This window comes from Cibotium barometz, chromosome 37 (assembly GCF_041138505.1).
Source record: "Cibotium barometz isolate CiBa-2024 chromosome 37, ASM4113850v1, whole genome shotgun sequence".
NCBI lineage: Eukaryota > Viridiplantae > Streptophyta > Polypodiopsida > Cyatheales > Cibotiaceae > Cibotium > Cibotium barometz.
Window position 1 is genome coordinate 7,704,059 of NC_141082.1, and position 19,911 is coordinate 7,723,969.

At 45.6% G+C, this 19,911-nt stretch overlaps 1 protein-coding gene across 2 annotated transcripts in view; it reads right to left on the reverse strand.

Annotated features, from left to right (window-relative positions):
- LOC147616887 (Ubiquitin-conjugating enzyme family protein) overlaps positions 1–19,911 on the reverse strand; it is a 112,511-nt gene that overhangs the window by 47,299 nt on the left and 45,301 nt on the right. For both annotated transcript variants that reach the window (XM_086776531.1, XM_086776530.1), the window contains exons 6-8: positions 17,098–17,229; positions 16,898–16,989; positions 10,299–10,377 (exon numbers count right to left, since the gene is read on the reverse strand). In XM_086776531.1, the coding sequence (XP_086632657.1) occupies positions 10,299–10,377; positions 16,898–16,989; positions 17,098–17,229 (303 nt within the window). The remainder of the gene's footprint in view (positions 1–10,298; positions 10,378–16,897; positions 16,990–17,097; positions 17,230–19,911) is intronic.

Sequence of the window (19,911 nt, forward strand, 5' to 3'; positions counted from 1 at the left end):
TTTACAGCGGTCTTCCGGCGGCCTGCGTCCGATGCGGCCACCCTATGGAGACACAGAGACATTGCCTTTGGGACTGCCCTCAGGCACAGCAGATTTGGCTGCGATGCTGCGTATTCTGGCCCCCCTCTCTCCAGAGGGTATGTTTACGTGGGGTGCCGCTGCTTGGTCGACTTCGTCAGGGCCTGCTATGGGCTATGAGATGGAGCAGGGCAGTCAGGCCATCAGATTTATTAGGGGCCAGCCTCGCCTGGTTCCGGCACCGGATTTCTCGTCTGCCAGCTGGACACAGGAGAGGGATTTACGATGGGAGCTCCTCAGCAGCCTCACCATCTGGTTCACCTGGAGGGCCCGGTGCTTTACAGCCTTTGAGGGGAGATTGGAGCCACCAGCAGAGACTGTACGGGGGATTTGGCAGGAGTTGATCCACACCCTGCGAGGACAGTACGACCGCATCCGGGGAGACTCGGATGAGGCGATCTTATGGCGCCATGCCTTTCACACCACTTGGCGCTGTGGCCCTTTCTACACCTTACACACGGGATCCCCCCATTGGCACTACAGGCCACCTGTTTGGCTCTTCCCCCCCCCTATTGTATGATTTAGCCGCTCAGTTCTTTGTACTGATACTTGTATTTTGCAGCACCTAGGGAGAGTCTCCCGGGTTGCCATGATGTATTCGCTGCTCTTCTCTCTCTTAGGAGCAGGAGAGATCTTTTGTAGCCCTACGGGCGTTTTTATATAACTAATGAAAGGATCTTTTCTCGGGAAAAAAAAAAAAGAATATGGTTTTTTTTAAAACACTTACAAACTATGGCGCTTCAAGCTTGAATGTGAGGGAAGGTTTGGGGGGGGGGGGGGGGGGGGTGTGGAGGAGGAGTCTACAGTGCTTGAGGAATCAGAACATGGAGATGTGTCTCTCCGAGTTGGATCTCCCAATTGTCTCCAAAAAAGAGCCTACATGGGTAATGCGATACCAAAGGTCTCCCAGTGTAGCGTTTATGACTAAATGATTGTCCTTGCACAAACACGGGCAGTGCATCTAGGGTGATAGGTTTAGGGACTCCTCTGTAGATCAAAATGGAACTGTCCAAATCTTCTCCCTCATACATAACTTAAGGATCTGACTGTCTAGCCTACTTATACCAAGGATCTCCAAGTGATGTAGCAAGATTCTCTCATCCTACCATTCAAGTGTACACTACCAGTCTACCTTGCCAGATTTTTTAGGTCTCTCAGAAACCCCATATGGAATACTGAGTTGATACGAAAGTTACGAAGTATTGCAGGCATTTGGGATCTTCGTTGAGCAGGATTTCTTTTTTTTTTGAGCATTTGGATTTTTTTTGTCAAGGTAGGGGGGGACTCATACCGTATGAAACCGTACAATATCGTACGGTACGGTATGAACCGTACGGTACGAATAGGTTCGTATCGGTACAAGAAACAACCCTGTTTCGAGGATAGGCATACCTTTGTAGATCATTGCTCTCTCTGGCCAGGACGCTACAGATTGCATCATCTATTCTATCATGCATGGAGGGAGATTGAGGAGATGTAGCATGGAGGGAATCATCCCAGATACTAGGCTTAGTCCAGTGAGGATTGTTGGTCATTTGGGGAAGCACTGGTTCATTGATCCTTCGCCTCAAATAGTGACTTGTGGCTCTTGGTGTTTGTGGCTATATGGTGGCAGTCCTATCAGATATCTTCAGTGGGACCAAGAGAGTGGGAGTGGATTGATGCCTTCGATCCATTGAAAAGCCTTCCCTTTTTCAGTTTCACAGTCCGGAATGCCAGGCTTCTTATCACTCGATAGATGCATAGGATCCCTACTCTGAGGCCTCATTGGGAGAGTTATGATATCTTTTCAATGATACAGCACAAATATTGGCATAGGTTTTGGCATTCATACAGAAGGAGCCAAATCTCTCATTTCTTTTGGTTATTTTTACATGGTGGTCTCCCCACACCAATCAGTGGAGATCGGTTTTCGTTGTAGCAACTACTTGCTCGAGATGTGCAGCAAATTCTGAGACTGTACAGCATTGTTTATGGGGATGCAGCACTGCACACCATATTTGGGGTTCTATAGCCCAACTTATGGACAAATTGAGTGGCCGTGCCATGCATGTGACTTTGGGGAAGTTGCTTGGCTTTCCTAGTTTGGTCTGCAGCTTTTCTACGAGGGTAGTGATATAGACTCTGCTCATCCATACTCTCATGGCTACTTGGGCTCGTATTCAAGGATCCTCTCGTTCTACGCAGGCAAAGCGCGTTGTATTTATGCAAGAGTGGAACCATGGCATTTTCTTTTCCTCTAGTCTCTCAGGTCTCTCACATGGCATCATGATGCTCCTCAGTGGTTGAAATCACCTTACATATCGGGGTGATTCTATTCTATTCTGGCTTATAGCCGTGATTGTTGTATGCTTTTTTTATACTTAATAGAAGTCTCTTTCCTGAAAAAAAATAAAAATAAAAATGAAGTGGTGCCAACATGGGGTGATCTGGTGGTGTGGGAAGCAGTGCTATGTGTCCCCTACATTGCCCCCCTGAGTCATAAGGTGGTTTTCTATGCCCAAAGCCTAAATTTTGGGGCTTTCAAGTTTTGTCTGCCTGGGAGTTTGGTGTTCGCCGCCTGGACAAAACTTTGTCCACTCAAAAATTTAGTGGTGTACGTACCGGCAACCATTCAATATGAATTAAGGTTTTAAACTAAATACTTACCACCTACACAACCCATCAAATGTCCCGTTAGGCAACAAGTGATGCAACATACTTCCATCATTCAGGGCGTTCCCATTGTTTGGACATCACATGCTTTTGAACCAAGCATTCAAAACCAGACATACAAATCAAAATGAAATTCACAAGCAATTATGCTTTCAATTTGAGCTCATCAATGAAAGAAGCCCCATCTACTAATGATGCTTGGAAATACGTCATGCCATGTCAATGGGCTCCACGGGATCCATCCATAGTACATGTCAACAGAACACCTGGGATGCCACGCGCACATGTCAAATGGTGACCCATCCATGGTCATGTACATGCACATGGTTTAATCTTAAGCCCGGGAAATTATGGATCTGCACATTCCCCCCGGCTTCTTTTCAATTGTCCGTAACTGAAAAGCTTCAAAAGATATTCCTTTGGTGTTCACTTGGACAAAACTTTGTCTACCCAAAAATTTACTGGTGTGCAAACCGGCAACCATTCAATATGAATTGAGATTTTAAACTAAATTCTTGCCACTTGCAAAACCCATCAAATGTTCCGTTAGGCAAACAAGTGATGCAACACACTTGTTCATCAAGACATCCCCATCGTCTGAGCATCACGTACTTTTGAACCAGGCATTCAAAACCAGACATACAAACCAAAATCAATTCACAAGCATTTATGCTTTCAATTTGAGCTTATCAAGGAAAGAAGCCCCATCTACTAATGATACCTCAAAATACGTCCTGCCATGTCAACAGTCATATGGGATCCCCAGAACCCATCCATGGTACATGTCAACAGAACACTTGGGATACCACGAGCACATGTCAAATGGTGACTCATCCATGGCCATGTACATGCATAGGATTTAATCTTAAGCCCGGGAAATTAGGGATTTGTGACATGAAAGCTTCTAGAGAATGCTTCAAAAGATTTGAATATTCTTCCATACATATTGCTTTCGAATCCAAAGGGGAATAATTCTTGAATTTGACAACTTATTGGCAAGTGACCATGCCTAGACGACTTTTTCGCTCCTTGTGAAATACTATTTGTTCAAGTTGCAACACCTCCTCCTCATGCTCATCCACTTCAGGGGGGATATTCCAAGATGGGCTTTGTTGGAGAAGGTCCTTCATATGGCTTCAACAAGCTTGTATGGAAAGCATTATGTATCTTCCCGTGATCACGGAGAGTAAGCCTAAATGCAACATCATTTCTCTGTTTTAAGTTTGACGACTTCGGGTTTCTCCCTTCTTGTCCAGGTCTCTTTCTAAGGCGTGCTTTTTCAAATTTCAGCAATACCCAATCACCTTCTTTTATCTGTACATCTCTTCTATGTTTATCTATAACGTTTTTATGCTTTTTTTGAGAACTCTCTACAGTTGTTCGGACTTGCGAAAGGGCCGTTTCCAGATCTCTTACATATTCATCAGCTGCAAAAATCTCATCCTTAGTACATAGGATGTGTGGCAGCACTACCTTGCCATAGATGATCTCAAAAGGTGCCTTTCCAGTGGATGAATACACCATGTTATTGTAAGCAAATTCAACTAATGGCAAGTACAGCCACACAGCATTTCAAAAGATCAAGCACTACTGAGTTTACAATTTCACTCTGTCCATTAGTTTGTGGGTAGTATGCAAATGAAAAATTCAGCTTGGTGCCCATGTTATCAAATAGTTCTCGCCAAAATAAGCTTGTAGTCCTAGGATCTCTGTCCCAACAATTAATTTAGGTATCCCATGGTGTTTGAAAATATGGGAAAGAAATAATCTCACCGTGTGATCTGGCTTGATATTATTTCTCACACTTATAAAGTGAGCTTGCGTGCTATCAACAATAGTCAAGATGGCATCATTGGCATAAGTAGATTTGGGCAGATCTATAATAAAATCCATGACAATGCTTTCCCATGGCTCATGGTGTATAGGCAACGGTTGCAAGAGACCAAGTGTTTTATGCCTATCAAATGCAAGAGACCAAGTGTTTTATGCCTATCAAATTTAACCTTCTGGCATACTAAGCATTCACATACATCCAGCTCTACGTCCTTTTGCAAAGTAAGCCAAAAGAAATATCTTTCCAATGCCTGTGAAGTAGGCAGAATCCCTCCGTGTCTTGCATAGGGAGGAGCACAAGACTCTTCCATGACCTTTTGCCTCAAATTGTTAACCACGCAAATGCAGTTCTGCATATACACATAATCATCCTTCAAAGAGTATGATGTGGGGCTGTGTGACCAGCGTGTGAATCAGCCCATATACTTTTAAAATCATCATCCTTTTCGTACATTCGAGGCATAGCTGATAAGTCATGAAGATGAACTGTAGTAATAGCATTCATTTGTGGCCTTCTAGACAAAACATCAGCCACTACATTCTTCTTTCCAAGTGTATGCAAAATCTGAAAATGAAACATGGAAAGAAAATTTGCCCATCTCATATGCTTTTTTGAAATCTTTGGTGTGAGAGGAAATTCCTTAGACTCTGCTGATCCATTTTAACAATAAAATCGGCACCTAATAAGTAGTGCTTCCAGATTTGAAGGGCATAGATCACTGCAAGCATCTCTTTCTCATAAACAACATATGTGAGTTCGACATTTTGCAACCTTCTACTCTCAAAAACAACGGCATGTCCCTCTTGATTCAAGAATGCTCCAATACAATCTCCACATGCATTACATTCTACCACAAAAGGTTTGGAGAGATTACGCACAATAAGCATAGGCCCTTGGCTAACTCCATTTTTCAACTTTTGGAAAGCTGCAATCTGAGGTTCAGCCCATGTAAATTTTACTCTTCTTCACAAGATCATGCAAAGGTTCTACCAACAAGGCAAAGTGTCTGATAAATCATCTATAATAAGAGCGTAACCCAAGAAGAACTCCTAACTTCATGCACACAAGTCGAATTTGGCCGGTCTAAAATGGCTTGGATTTTTGCAGGATCCGTTCACACGCCATCTTTTGAAACAAGGTGTCTTTTGAGCGAGGAAAAACTCGCTCTTTTTCACATTAATGAATGGCGGGTGTCTACGAAGCTCCTCAAAGACGATGGCTAGATGTTCCTTGTGTTCTTCCTCCATCTTTGAAAATACTAGAATGTCATCAAAGAACACACCAGTGAACTTTCAGTGAGACCTGAATATACAGTCCATTATCCTATTAAATGTGGCAGGTGCATTTGTGAGACCAAATGGCATGATGAGAAACTCATACATTTTCCCTTGCATTTTCTTCACGATTTCTAACAAAAAGCAAGTAACAAGCAATGGATCTCTTTATTTCTTTGCGAACAGCAATATAATTTACAAGGGGTATAGTAGCACCACCCTTATATACAAAGCTGAGTTTGCAATGTCAATCTGAGGGTTATGGCAATATCTCCAGGGCATGCCAAGAATCACATCGGCAAGCGAGATCATGCCCACTAAGAAATCCTCGTGATCAACATAATCCCCAATCTAGATGCGGAGCTTTCCAATGATAGAAGACACATGGGTTTTAAGTCCTTGGAAAGCAAGTTCAACTTGCATGCTTGTACCAATAGAGTTATACTCTATTTCCAATGCATCCAATATATCAACAGATATGAAATTATCTCTAGATGCATCATCAAAAAGGAACAGTGCATCATGATCATTAATCTTTCCCCATGTTCTGAGCAACTAACTACTCTAAGGATCTTCCATTGTGTTTCCATGCACATCCGGAAGAGCATTTCCAGAGGCATGAACATCAGCTATGCCTTTTCCACGAACGTGACATGCGAGTCTAATCCTTTCTATCACGCTGACCAACAAATACAGTGCAAGCTTCTTGGTGTTCGGGAGTCGTCCTTCTCTTTGAAAGAGTAAGGAAACATGGCTCTGATACCACTATAGCAAACCGGAAGCGTAAACCAAGAGTATTTGCACTTAAACACGGTAATTAATCATTGAATTCAGCATAAGCATCGAAACATCATTTCACAAATATACATAAGAAGATTTGCTTCTTTCCATCATTAAACATTTGCACAACATTAGGGACTAGAAGATGGGCTGGTCCCCCCCCCCCTTAAACTAGCATTTTCATTACCATTAAAATACATCAAGCATCATCAGTGGGCAGCCCGAGGACCAACATTGTCAAACTACCACTTCTTTCTACAATGCAATGAAGACAATAGCAAACAATATCTTCCAAATGAGGGGCATCCCTCAGCCCTTCATCACCATGAGAGCACCATGGAATCCCATCCCCATGTGATCATGCGTGAATCCGTCAAACGGAGATGCTCAACTAGATTTAAATTCATTCACTGCCTTGCCCCTGGCAAAGGCTCAAGTAAGCTTCACACCTGTGAATATTCTTGTCAATGGCCTCTTGCACTTAGGCATATCAACATACATCTCATTTGCCCAAAGAACTCTCACAGCTGAGAGTAGAATCATTGTTTTGCCTTCTTTGTGTACCTAAAACACATGAAATTGAATGGCAAGGTGAAAGTTTTGATTCTTACCAAAGTTTCAACAGTGAATCCTCAAGATTTAAGAGCTGTTGCAGATTTTTTCGGTCTGAAATTAGGGTTTGCAAACCCCAATTCTTGTACAGCAGCACATGATAGTGTTCCTTTCTATGAGGGCAACACACAGTGAAAAAGATGTCAAACAACAGCTGAAAACAGCCAGTAATGGGCTGTAAAACAGTTTTCTAGCAGCTATGGAGATACAAAAATTGCCCCTCATTGAGAGTAAGATGAAGATAATTGATTGTAGTAGCTTGTAGAGGAGAGAAAGCTATAGCTCCAGGGTTTTTCAACACTTCAAACAGGTTTTTCCTTCATAAAAAAAACTCAAAATCAGTTTTCTTAGCCAAGAAAAGGAGAAACGCGATTTTTTCTAGAGAGAGGAGAGAGAATATTTAGTGGTGGCAGCATGGGGTAATTTGGTGTGGGAAGCATTGCCATGTGTCCCTTGAGTTGTGCCCCCAAGTCATAAGATGGTTTCCTACTCCCAAAGCCAAAATTTTGGGGCTTTTGAGTTTTGTCCACCTAGGAGGGTGGACATTTGGTGTCCGCTCGGACAAAACTTTGTGCCCAAAACTTTAGTAGTGTGCGAACCGGAAACCATTCAATATGAATTAAGGTTTTAAACTAAATACTAGCCACCTGCAAAACCCACCAAATGTCCCGTTAGGCAAACAAGTGATGCAACAACATACTTGTCCATCACGATGTCCCTATCGTCTAGATATCACATGCTTTTAAACCAAGCATTGCCTAGGCATTCAAAACAAGACATACAAATCAAAATCAAGTTCACATGCACTTATGCTTTCAATTTGAGCTCATCAAGGAAAGAAGCCCCATCTACTAATGATGCCTAGAAATACGTCCTGCCATGTCAATGGGCTCCGCAGGATCCATCCATAGTACATGTCAACAGAACACCTGGCATACCATGCGCACATGTCAAATGGTGACCATCCATGGCCATGTACATCCATAGGGTTAAATCTTAAGCCCAAGAAATTAGGGATTTGTGACAGATTTTCCGACTTCATTTCCAAGGACATAAATGTATGAGGAGGGGAAGTATGTAACGTACCTTTTGCTAACCATAGGGTTACCTCACCTAATATGAGGGCTAGGGGACCTTGGATTAGGAAAGAAGGTTGATTGTAAGGACCAAGGCTTATAATAAGTCATACGCAAGTTATAAGTGAATAATCCCATAAGTATAGCTTTTATTGGGAAAAGCCATATAAGTGAGGGTTATGAGCGGAGTGGGTTATTGTATTGTTGAGCCATTCGCTATGATGGTCAATACCTGGGCCATGAGAGTGCTAACCCACTCCTTCCAGTCCATAGAGATTCAAACACTCTACCATTAGTCCCTCACGGAACAGGCCATGGTGCTATAGGACACCAGGGCCCATCGGTTGGGTCTGTATCGATGGGGAGCCTCGACCCCTATGCTCGGGGTGATCCGGTTCTCGGATATATGGTTGGGTGATGAGCCTAAGCCTGCCGATATTTATCATGTGTTATTATGTGTTTAGGGGATCTTGGAGAGCGTTTAGTCACGACAAACCCCCGACAACCCAATCGTTGAAAGGAGCGCTGCGGAGCAGTGACTCGGAAGCCGGTGACTGTGGCCAAAGGGTCTACATCTAAAGAGAAATAGTGGTCCCATTTGGCAAAGAAAGCACGTGCCTCTCCCGAATCATGGTTGGGCTCCACGACATGGTATTGTCTACCAGGGCAGCCGAGTCGAACTCAATCCTGTTGTAGCTATTGGCCAAGAAATGGATGTTGATTATCCGTCCTTGACCCTCAATGAGGGCTCCCTGCACTGGCCAGCAGCCGACAAGTTTGCAGACAAGCGTGGTAGCTTCCAACGATTGAACTTAAGATGCTAAGAGCTGCAGATGGCCTTGGATGGGGAAAAGAGAGTCCTCCAAAGGGGAAAAACCAGGCTCCAACAGTGAAGAGAGTACAGGACCAATGACCAGGTCAGAACGAGGAGAAGCGAGCAGGCAGGGAGGAAGAGAGTTTCTCTGGCTAAGCACAGGAGGTGCCTGAGGCAAAGCGGGGAAAAAGGGACGGCAAGGTTAAAAGGCAAGGGGGGGCAAGGGGGGGTGGGGGGGCCAGCAATGGCACAAAAAAGGGGGGTAGTGAGGGTCGGGTAGTGGCACTTAGGGAGCTGTGCGCGGGTGGGGGCGGGAGCGGTAGGGAAGGTGGGTGGGGGCAAAGGGGGCCGAGAGGGAAGAGGGGCAGCACGTGAGGGGGGCACGGGCAGGAGGTGGGGGCATGGGCTGGACGAAAGGCAGGGGACGCAAGTTAGACGCAGGCAACAAGGGGGCACAACGATGGAAGCTCCAGCTCAAGCAGATTCGCTTTCCAACACTTGCACCACCTTAGATCTTTCTTACAAGATGACACAATTGAAACCATCTTCAAAAGTAATTTTTGTAGTGCAACTTGAGAAATGATAGTAGCAACATGGTATAAAAAACAGAGGGGCAGCGCACAAGGGGGGCGTGGGCAGGATGAAAGGCAGGGGGCGCAAGTTAGGCGCAGCCAAGGAGCCAGGCACGATGGTCGAAAGCGGGAGCTCCAGCTCAAGCAGCTTACCTTTTCAACACTTGCACCACCTTGGATCTTTCTTACAAGATGACACGCTTGAATTGATACCATCTTCAAAAGTAATTTTTGTAGTGCAACTTGGGAAATGATAGCAACAACATGGTATAAAAAACAAAGACTCTGTAATATGATAATATAGCATATTTGGTGCTTATAATAATATTTTTTCCCAAAAAAATGTAAAAGAATATGAAAAAGGAGGGCCCCAGCCACAGCCAGTGGTGGAGGGAACTGGCTAAGCAGAGCTTGACCTACCTAAAATCCTCCCAAAAACAAAGCCTACAAGATGAGACATTTGAATTGACTCCATCTTCAAAAGGTTTTCTTGAAGTGCAACTTCAGAAATGATAGTAACAAAATGGTATAAAAATCAAAGACTGTAAAAGAACATGAAAAATCACTTAGCATACGATGGCACCATATGCTCAAAAACCTTACCCCTACTCCACTTTCAAACCACGCACGGCCAGATACCCTTTTCTCTTTTGATGCAATTAGTGCTGCATCTGGAATAAGCCTGTAACCAAATCAAGTCACTAGGACAATCAGATGTGAAGAACTAATTGGTGGAAAAACAAAAGAAAAAGAAATAATTTTGTAGAGCTAAAGGTACAAAAGCATGTCATTCATGTGCTTGAACAAAGAAGAGTACAATTTGAAAAATAGGCAAAGCGTGTTGTTGTGACAATGAGTACAAGAGTAAAGAAATAAGAACTTATGAGGGGGACATGTTCAAGACTCAGGGAGATACCTTTCCCAAGGGTTCTTGGGCTCACTTGGGAGCCCAGACGATTTCAGATGGCATCAGAAGGCCTGGAATTGCAGTTGGCATCATATGAGGAATATTAATGGTTGCATCTAGTCGTATCGGTAAACTTCATATTCTGGGAGCTGGTCCATGTACCAACTACATCACTGAAGAGCCTATAAGGACCCCATAAACCCTCATTCATCCATCAAGTAAATTGGAGATCTCTAGAAAATCGCACTGCAAAATTTCAGGCGCGCACGAGCTTCCCTAGCCCTGCCTAGCAACCCCCCTTGCTGAATCCCCTGCACGCCTCTCCTCTGCGTGGCAGTCTTCCACCCTTTTCCTTCACCTTGCCCTCCACTCCCCTCCTGGACCTGCGAAGCCTGTCGCATCCCTCCTCCGCCTGCGCATCCCCCCCCCCTCTCCCTCCCTTGTCTCATGCTGCTTCTCCCTGCTCTCTTTCTGTTTGTGAACCCCTCCTGCCCCCTTTGTGTTTTCTGCTCTGTCCGCTATGTCTTCTCCTCCTCGGCTGCCCCTGGCATTGGTCACTCCTGTTTTTTCTTTTCTCACTTTTGTCCCTTAGCCGCGTCACTCCCCTGCTTTTTCTTCCTGTTTTGCTTCCCCCTCTGGTCTTTGCTGCTCCTTGGCTAGTTGTGCTTTCAGGCGTTGATCGGCACCCTTTGGCCTTTTTTCCCTTCGGAGGACCCCATGACAGCCACTCCATCTACCCTGTCCAAGACCGTCATCCGCTGAAAACTTTCCGACATGGACCTCCAGCTCCTCACCACTTTTGTGGCTGCCCTTGAAGCCAGAACTCTTATTTGCAAGTTCGTCAGCATCAGCATGGCCCAAAGACAGATACAAGACCTCCTGCAAGCAGCCTAGTTGGTGAGCAGGGGCACCTCGTAGACGTTCAGTTTCTTGGTAATGGACATAGTTTGACTCGGCCTCCCTTGCAGCAAAAACCTTCTCATAGAACCTGTTTGCAGTACTGGGCTCCCTCCCCAAAGTGGCACAAAGGTTCTCTCCCAACTCAGACCGATTAGCAGAAGCTATGAGTTTCCCAAACTCAGTTTACTTCCCTGACCTCCTAAAGGAGCATCATGCTCTTCTCCCAGCGAATGTGCGCTCTTTGGGCCAGGTTCTTGAGCCTTGAGCGCCCCACCCATAGTAACATGAAACGTTTTGTCCGTTTCGTCATTTTGAAGGTTTCGTTTCGTCTGTTTTGGACGAAACACAAAGGTTTCAAAATGACACTTCTTATATACACATACCAAATTTATAACATAGCCAACAGAAAGATGAAGATGCATTTTTTGGGACTAGTGGGTACGAAATTCATGATTTTGGGAGTAGGTTTTTTGGTATTTTCAAAATTTGGGCAAGAAAAGGAGAGAGAGAGAGAGAGAGAGAGAGAGAGAGAGAGAGAGAGAGAGAAATGAAATGATATATTAACGTCTCTAAGAGGCCATAGTGGCCTATGAGACCAAAACTGAGAGTACATCTGAAGTTGGTGTCTCATCAAAGAGAACAAGACTAAAAAGTACAATAAACTGATTGTCCTACAGTTATAAGAACAAAACTGCAAGACTCCGAGATGATACTGAGTAGAAAATACTGGAAAATACTGGAAAATGTATATCAGGTAGATCCATGTATGCTGATCAGTTGAATTGTTGCCCTCTCCTTAGATCAAGTATCTCCGCCATGGGGCTGTCTAGAATGGAGAGGTCATAGAAGCGAGGTAGGTGCCTCTGATGCCGAGCAATAATGGCTCTGATCTGGCGATGGTGAGGATGCCGTGGTCGGGATCGTGGTGGGCGTGGCCGACGAGCATGACATAAGATAACTGCTCTATCAGTGGTGACTCCCTGGGAGCGTGGTCCGTGCCCTAATGGCCCAATGGAGGAGGTATCAGGAAGTGCGTGGGCTGGGTTGCTGGTGCTGGTGCCGAAGAAATCTGCCAGGGTCCTCTGTCTAGGTACATCATGGCTCGGCCTCCTGTCTGCCAAGAGGGTCTCTCTGTGTCTCTCGAGCTCAAGTAGAAACAATCCGAGGCATCTCTGATCCTCAAACTCCATGACCCTGCGTAAGGGCCCAAAACCCTCTCGGAAGAGGTAGTGATATCTCCCTCGGATCTCATAATAGATTGTACATCGGCAAATGTAGTGTTCCTCTATCTCTACCTCCTGGTAGCATAGCTGACAAATGCGGTCATCCACGATCTGAGAAAGAGGAGGAGGAAAGAGAAGGATGGAAGAGGAGGGGTGGACCGTGGAGGAGAAGAGAGAGAGGAAAAGGGAAGAGGAAGAGGAGGCGTGGAGGAGAAGAAGTGAAGGAGCAAAAAGGAGGAGTGGACGAGGAGAAGAAGCGTCGGATGCGTGAAGTGGTAAATGGGCAGCAAACAGGGACGGAAAAGACGACAAAAATTGCATTTGCAAAAAAAAAAAAAAAAAAAAACCTTCCACCCATTTTTTTTAACCTCACTTTACATTTGGGCGAAACACAGTTTCAATGGGCAGGTTTCGTTTTGTTTCGAAACATTTCATGCCAGAAACGTTTTGTGCCGTTTCGAGAGGGCAAAACAGGTTTTTTTGTTACTATGGCCCCACTCCCCACACAACACCCCCCCCCCCCGCCTAGCGGCAGCAGGCCGTAGAGCAGCAGGGCTCTTGACCCTGTGTGTCCTTATTGCCAGTTACCCATTGGCCTAAATGGCTACACTAGCTGAAATGCCTACAACTATCCGTGACCGGAATGCCTCAAAACTACGATTCTTCACGGGTGTAAACTGTGTTGTTTTGGCTCTTGGGATTTGCCACTTGAGATTTTCTCTTGGACCATTGTCTTGGTGAATTTACAGAAGTTTAACGTGGGACCCAATACCTGTGGAGATCTCATGAGGTAGTGTTGGGAGGTTAGGTGTGGGGCCTATGGCTCGTGAGGGGAGGCCATGTGTCACCTGCGCGGATCCTTGCGCTGCCCGACCTGCTCCTGGGCACTGCCCGACTGTTGTACATCTGCTGTCGTGTGTGTCCTAAACACCTGGAGATGAGGGGTGTCACAGCAGTGGTCTTGTTGAGAGTCCTTGATCGCGGGAAGCATGTCCGAAGGTGAGGCTTGGGGGTTTCTGCTGCTGGTAGGAAACGACTGTCTCTGGGGCCGCAGGTGGGCACACTTCCAGAGCCCTTGCCTCCAGGGTGCTCTCCCTCGCCCTCGTGCCAACAAGGACAGGTTTGGGCACCATCCAGCTGTGGAATGGCTACGTGACACATTTTGGCCATATGAGAAACCTTTAAAAAATCAAGGCCATATGTGTCATAAATCCATAATGCTATAAATAAACTTGTGAGCAAAGAGTGGACGAGAAATCCTCGAGGCTCCATAACATTTCGTCTAGCCATGCCGATTGTCCTGGATCGTCTACGGTCGAAGTAGCACCTTCAGCACAAGGCGCAAGATGATTGTGCAGAAGGCACTTCAACAAGCTCTCATAGGGGGCTCCTCTCAATTAACAGTTCTCAAGATCGGATTGCCGTGTTCAAGCCCCGAACCTAGCCCGCCTTGACCGTTTTGATGTAGATGAGTGGGCATGTGACAGGGTCGGCACGCAAAGCATCCTCGCTGCCAGCACCACCTTCTCGCACCACTCTCCACTTTTGCTCCATCTTGGTGATCCTTGGCGACAGGCCTGTTGGCACACTGCCAGGATCCCACTAGAGACTTTGGAGGTTCGAGGAGATCGGAGTGACAACCTCATTTTGCCCTTGAGCAGCCACTGCAGCTTTGGATGGCACAATCCAGTAGATCAGTTCTTTCCTACAGCCAACAACCCAGGATGGACTCCAGACTTTTCAAGAACATTGAATGAGCTTGCACCGCAGCCTCGACCTTGATGTGCTCATGGAACAGGAGCACCACCTAACAGCAAGGACGGTCAAGCTTTGCCGGAAGTTTCTCCCGAGACACAGCTACACTATCTTGTCCCCCACATTTCGCCCCCTGGACAATCAGAGAGAGGTGTACATTTACATTGGCAGCCGGCTTCTACCCTAGGTAGCAGACTTCCTCCTGCAGATTTCTGGTGCATCTGGGGTGACTTTAACATGATAGAGGCTCCATAGGACCATAGTGGTAGCAAAGTGGCACCGTGTGCTCCGTGGGAGGAGCTTATTTTTGCTATCTGGGACTAGGATGCCTGGCACTTGCCGGAGTTTGGCTGCTGGCCTCTCTTCAGCGTCTATGGAAGAAAAACAAAGGCAAAGCACCCCCCCCCCCAAGGTTCTGTGCCATCACACTGACTTCTATTGCTAGGTTTTATTGGCTGACCACCCTCACCACTTTGGCACCATGCCGCAGCAGTAGCCAAACCTCCAGAGATTCTTCGACTCGCCGTTCTCTAGGGATGAGATCAAGAGGGCTCTCCGAGCTCTCCCTCATGGAAGGTTCCTGGGTGAGGATGGGCTACCGTTCCCCCTCTTCCAGTGGCACTCAGGTCTCATGAAGGTTGGCCTACGGCTGCCTTCAATGAATGAGGTCATGCGAACAGGGGTACTTCAAGAGAGTCTTGCCAAGGGCCTTATTCATTTGATCTCCAAAGACGGGGGTGACTGGCTCCAAGTCCCACAGGGCAGCGTACCATCACCCTCCTTGGTATCACTTATAAAACCCTCGCCAAGTCGATCAGTTGTCGGCTTCAGCCCTATCTTCCCCACCTCATTCACAGCTCGCACGCATGACCTATCCAGGATCGAAACATCTTGGATAATATTCACCTTCTGAGAGGCGACAGCCTCGGTGCAGATTTGGCAAGAGAATCTTGCAGTTCTTCTCCTTGACTTCAAGAAGGCATATATTAGAGTTCACTGGGCCTAGTTTGAGAGCACCATGCTGCCAATTGGATTTTTGGTAAGTCAGGCCATAGACAAGCCCTCATTCGGGGGGGGCGCGAGGGGAGCACTTTCCTATATCCCGCTCCATGCTGCTCCAGAGTTACTCTCTGCCCCTTTCCTCTTCCTCTTCGTTGTGAAGACCACACGAGCAAGTTTTATGCACGGGCAGGACACAGGTCTCCACGGACTGAGTCTCCTAATCCGCAACCTGGAGGAGCTTTTGGATATGGAGTTTGCCAATGACATCACAGCCTACCTTTCTGGTTCGGAGGAGAATCTTCAGCGCTTCACCGTGGCTATCGAGGTGTTTTTCCTCGCCTCTGCCACCCACATCAACTACACAAGCCGTCTGGTTTTTGGGTTGGACCTTCCCACACCAACTTGGCAACGAGTTGATTCCTTCCAATGGATCCCAAGAGGCACCATGGTTTGATTTCTTGGAACATGACCACGGAGCTGCAGATTGCCCCCCTCCTTAGCATTAGAAGGAAGCTTCTTTAGTGGAGCTTGGCGAGATTGCCTTTGGCAAGTCCTGTGGTAGTGGCCAACCGAGTTCTCTTGGCCACCACATGGTGGTACATTACATCGTGTTGGGCATTCTCAAGATCGTGCATCGGTCAGGTCCAACGCCTCATCCAAAATTTCTCATAGAGACCGGCAGCACCAATCGAGCAACCTGACCTATGCTCCGATATCAATGTAGCATGCTGAATGCATGCCAACATTGGCCTTACTTTGAGCCTACGAGCTACCTCAGGAAAACCTAATACTATGCTACCAATGTAACATACCAATACGGAAGCGTGCTGATTATGCACTGCAACTAACACTAATTAACACACTCATCAAACATGCACAAAGAGGAGGGAAGAGATCACCTAATCTATTGTGTGTATCGATTGAATAAATGATTGCCCACATTGGGACTAGATATAGACTCCTAAATGCTGTGTGTTAAGCTACTGATCATGCTACTGACTCTACTTTGCTGCTCCAAAGATGTACAAGACTGAAACCTGTTGTGCTGGGGATTCCAACTACTGAGCTAGGCTTGGGCTTACTTTTCCAAGAACCTACCCTTGCCCTGCTATTTATAGGCTCCCAACAGGCTGAACCTAGGCTGGTCGGCAAACAAAAAACCCAAAAATATATTATAAATTGGCCTCAGACCTGGATGGGGCTGGGTTGGTATGGACACCTGTTGGGCTGTCCCGCCTGCCCCAGAACCGTAGGATTATGTCCATGTGGCACCCAGTTGGTGCACATGGCAATCTGTGCAAGAATAGGCTTTCATCTCTCGGTATCCAGATAAAAAAAGTCCATGAAACAAAGAAGTTACAAAGAAATTAAAGGGATAATCAAACACATGACACAAAAGGAAAAAAAGGTTTTACCTAGCTCTTTCAAGGGCTCGTTCAGCCTCGAATCTTTCTCGCCAAGCAAGAAAAGTCTCCACAGTCACTGCTTCTCCATGAGGTTCAATAACCTTTTCTTATGTAGCAAGCAAAACAAACAAACAAGTTAGCTTTAGGCACAAAGAAAGCATTTCACTCCCAAAAAAAAAGACTACTTAATAATCAGGCCAAAAGCTCACCTCATCTTTTGCTTCCTCCCCGCTCTCTACACCTGAGTCTGAATCAAGGTCTTGATTGTACCTTTCACGTAACCATTCTTTTGCTGAAGTCACAAGTGTATACATCATAGCCATGCCCACATTCTCCATTGCCTGCACTGCCATGAAAGGTTTTTCTGAATGTAACCTAGCTCTCTCTCTCTCTCTCTCTCCCCCTGAGCACCATGCAGCAGCTCCCGATGAGGGATATATTAGGATGAGGGTAGAGAGCTATACACTCTTAGTTCTAGTACTAGCTTTAGCTTTTCATTTTTAGTTCCTAGCATTTCCAATTTTTTATGTAACTCGGACATCGTATCACATGGACTTGATGTAATTATTTTGATCTCATAGGTCACTTTGGCCTTTTGAAGACATTAAATGCATTGGACAAATTTTGCAAGGAGAGAGACCTTATGGTCAATTTGGGCAGACCGACAATTGGACGGGAACAACTATGGCATCTGGAAGGTAATGATGGAGTCTGTCTTGGAGTCTTATGATTTGGCTGATTTCATTGTGGTTGGAGTTCCAAGGCCAGAGTTGGAGAAGAAGTAGCTTTCACTATCCACTAAGAAAGAACGGGAGGCCCAGGCACAGTTATGGGATCGTGTCAATGCCCATGTGCGTTCTTTCATCTTCCTCAATTGAACACCCCAAGTGATCAACCACATCAAACACATGACGCTGGCTCGAGGGATTTGGCAGCCCTTGGCTTCTTTGTACAAATAGGGTATCACCCATGAAGAGAATTTCCTTGGAAGTGCAGATACAAGTGATGAATCCTGCAAAGTCTTCAACTGTCAGCAACTTGGACATTTCCCAATATGAAAGGCGTCTAGTGGACTCCAGGACTTCTAAATATTTGGAAAGTACAAGCTTTGGGAATGGGGGATTATCCTAGAATACAAAGGATCACACTCCTAAAATTAAGGAGAGTTGCTATTTTTGGCCCGACTCCGATGGAAATTCTGTTCGCGTCATTACATCTGGAATTGAGCACATACCAAGAGTTGCCAAAGTACCTATGACAAATGGGCTACTAGTTGGGATATTTTTTGAGGTAAAGATTATGGGAGAACCCATCTCTTAGATTGGGACATGTGGCAAGAAAGTGGATCAAAGTGAGACAAGTGGCCTCACACTTGTCACTTCAGCTATTGTGTGGCTCTCCACTTGTCATTATAGCCTTCTCTTGCCATTTTAGCTCATGGCAGGCCCAAATCTATAAATTGGAGTCCTCTCTCTTCATTTGGAGGAGGCTCTCTTGCTGCACACCAGCCTCTACCACCGTTACAAGCTACCCTAATGATGGCTACTCTCTTTCTCTCTCTCTCTTGAAGGCTGCCCATGAAGTATACCGGCTGTTGGGGACTGTTTTGGAGGCTTCCATCGCGAAGAAATACTAAAGGCAAGGGTATTTAATCATTTTATTATGATTTCTAGCCATTGTACTTGTTGTACCAACCCTTGTACTTGTTGTACCAATTGTACCAGCCCTTGTACCTACCATACCAGCCATTGTACCAGCTATACCAACCATTGTACTGGCTGTACCAACCCTTGTACTAGATGTACCTACTGTACCAACCATTGTACTTGTTGTACCGGCTGAATAGAGAGTTGTACTTGGTGTACCAGCTCTATTGCATGAAGAGCCGTGGTTTTTGGGGAAGAATCAGTACCCACACGGAGATATATGGTTTATATTGTTGGCTTGGTATTTCTACAGCCTGTGTTCCGGCTTGGTTGCCTCATGTTGGGTTGTGTTATGGCATTTGTATATAGATAACCCGGCATCTCCCGTGGGGAGAGTAAGGCCCTCAAAGCTTGTACATAATATTTTCTCCTTGGGTAATAAAATACTCAGAGGGGGGGGGGGGGGGGGTCGGCCCATTCCGGCCTCTATGTGGTGTCACATGTGCAAGCTCCATTTTCAGCATTTATGGATGTTTTGTCCAGCTTTTATGTTTAATGCAAAGTGATGATGGATATGTGTTAAGGCTGTGGCCATGTTTAAATGTTTTGATATGCATTGATGGTATCAACAAGTGTGTCAAAGGCCCTAGTCTCCCGCGCACCGCGAGTTTCATTGGTATCAAAGCATAGGCTTCCTTGGAAGCAGAGGCTTCCTTCTAGCAATGAGGAAGAGAAAAGATCTCAAGTAGGGACCACATTTACCATCATTGCTATTAAGCATGGCCAACCACTTCATAGCCTATGAAGCAAGAGCATGAGCAATAGACAGCTTGGTCTAAGGATTTATGAATTCACAAAATGTATCTTGGAAGTATGGAGTTGGCTTTATGTGCACACGTTTAGCACTCTTTCCATACGGATATTGTGGATTATATTATCAAGCTTACAGGCAAGCTATATGGAGATATATCTCGGGATATCTTAAGGATATGGTGAGGAGATATTTCTTTTGGCTCCACGACCAACCTCGCAAAGAAAAGCTAAGTATACTTTGAGTTTGCAAAATTGGTGCTTTTGCTATTTACTATGAAGTGTTTTTGATGTTCACTAACCCTTGTATAGCCATGCAAGGAGAAGTTGTTGTTGTTTGCCTTGAGATGGTTTCAGGGAAACATTGTTTATGGCTCCCTTTACTTGGGATGCATTGGACTTATGGAACTCATGGTTCACATACCCTGTGTAGTGTTCTCTTCTCCTACGTGCTCTCTTGAAGATTATTTCTACCATGTGTGGGTGGAACAATAGAGAGCAGATGAAAGGGAACATGGGCACTTCAAAGGGTAGCGTCGAGCACAACATACTCTGTGTAGTGTTCTC